The sequence below is a fragment of the Sinocyclocheilus grahami genome, unplaced genomic scaffold (genome assembly GCF_001515645.1).
Source record: "Sinocyclocheilus grahami isolate Dianchi unplaced genomic scaffold, SAMN03320097.WGS_v1.1 scaffold308.1, whole genome shotgun sequence".
Classification (NCBI taxonomy): domain Eukaryota; kingdom Metazoa; phylum Chordata; class Actinopteri; order Cypriniformes; family Cyprinidae; genus Sinocyclocheilus; species Sinocyclocheilus grahami.
The window spans coordinates 418,858-420,690 of NW_015505487.1; the positions used below are offsets into that span (position 1 = coordinate 418,858).

The 1,833-nt window shown below is 33.4% G+C and overlaps 1 protein-coding gene across 1 annotated transcript in view; it reads right to left on the bottom strand.

Moving 5' to 3' along the window:
- Positions 1-506: 506 nt before the first annotated feature.
- The window catches only part of LOC107601618 (protein phosphatase 1 regulatory subunit 1C-like), a 21,111-nt gene continuing 19,784 nt past the window's right edge, over positions 507-1,833 (bottom strand). Inside the window, exon 6 of the mRNA XM_016293864.1 lies at positions 507-860. Within this exon, the coding sequence (XP_016149350.1) occupies positions 622-860 (239 nt within the window). The 3' untranslated portion in view covers positions 507-621. The remainder of the gene's footprint in view (positions 861-1,833) is intronic.

A 1,833-nucleotide genomic window follows, 5' to 3' on the forward strand; every position in this document is an offset into this window, starting at 1 on the left:
TAGATAGATAGATAGATAGATAGATAGATAGATGATAGATAAAAACATTTTCATGACATCCACTTACATAAAACCACAGCATAAAATAAACCAATGCATTTCATTCATTTATTTATGTATTTATTTAAATAGATAAATATAGATTCAGCTTGTTGCCAAGACAATTTTCCATTTTAATTTAGTTTAACTTGATGTACTAAAATAACTTACAACAAAAATGCTATAACTTTAACTAAAAAATAAAAATTGATTGAAAATATTAATATAAGCAATAGTATCTCAATGAACTAGATATGATTGTTAATAATGACAGACTTCATTTCCAAATCCTTATTGTCGAATCATGAATTTATGGACCCAGAGTGATTTTTCATAATAAAATATTTTCAAAAGTATTATTTAAATGCAGTAGTTTTGTAAAGGCTTTCATTGAATAATACATTTAAATAAATTAATGATTTATTTAATTGATTTCATTATTTAATTTAGAGTACATTGGTCCTCCATAATTCTCTGCACAGATTTATTTGATCTGTTTATTGTATTTGTTTTATCTATTACAAGTGAGGGATTGTTACATGTACTTTCCTAGCTACCTATATATTGTTCAAAGCAACGATATTACCACTGCTTCCCAGTTTTTGTTCTGGACTTACCCCCGGCCCCACTGCTGCCTGGCTGCCCCTCAGTACTGACATAAGTCTCATTGCCATTGGGCTCTGAGCTGTTGTGATTGGCCCACTGAGCTTCGTTGGCAAAATGCTGTGCTGTGATTGGACTGGGCGTGTCTGGGCTGTCAGAGAGCCCCGGCTCCTGCTGCTCCTGCCTCTGAAAGTGCTGCTCCACCACCAGCTGCAGCTCTGCACTCAACACAGGACACACAGCACAGCGCCACACAGTGGACACAGGCTATCAGCACAGGCGTGCAGTGTGCGGAACAGTGTGAGACCTCTGAACACCATCCAAATGTATGACATCAGTCGAGGTACACTCAACGGTCGGCTATGAAATGGAAAATGAATGACTTGCGAGATGTATGCATGCTATGTATCTCAAACCAAAAAAACAAAAGGACCAGTATTTAGGCATATAAAGTATTTATTTAAACTTAAAAACTTGGGCTTAGGTCTGGGCAATATAGAAAATAAACAAACAAATAACAACAACATTTACCTACATAGAATTTTACTGAAATTAATAATATTTTATAATAATATTTTATTAGTCATTTTTATTATATAATGCAATATAAAACAAGGAAAGGATAGATTGTGAAATTGTGAAAATTAAAATAATTTTCATTTTATATCGCCAGCAAAATCAACACAAATATGAAAAATAAAACCATGAATACACAATATATCGCCCACCCTAGTTGGGCTGACATCAGTTTTGATCAACAGCACCATATTTCTTGGTGACGTATCAAAGTAGAGAACTAATGCACTGTAAGCTGATAGCTCTCTCATGAAGCAGATCTGAAAGCATCTTAAGAGCTTTCAGAAAGTTTCATCTGCAGATCTCCAAATGTAACTGTCTGATGATGATGATGCCTAATACTTACAGTTCTCATTTACACAATATACTCATCTAGAATGCCATAATTACCTATGTGTTAAAAATTATTGTTTAAAAGAGAGAATTCATCATAATTGAAATAACCTGGGGGAAAAAAATAAAAATAAAATCAAGATACAAAACAATAAAAAGTAAATCAGGGAATCCTAAATAATAAGCTACTAGTAAGAAAACAAAGCTGTGATTTACACAGAGACGTTAGAGCGCAACAGATGTAGATGAGTGTGTTTCTTCATCAGAACAGATTTGGAGAAA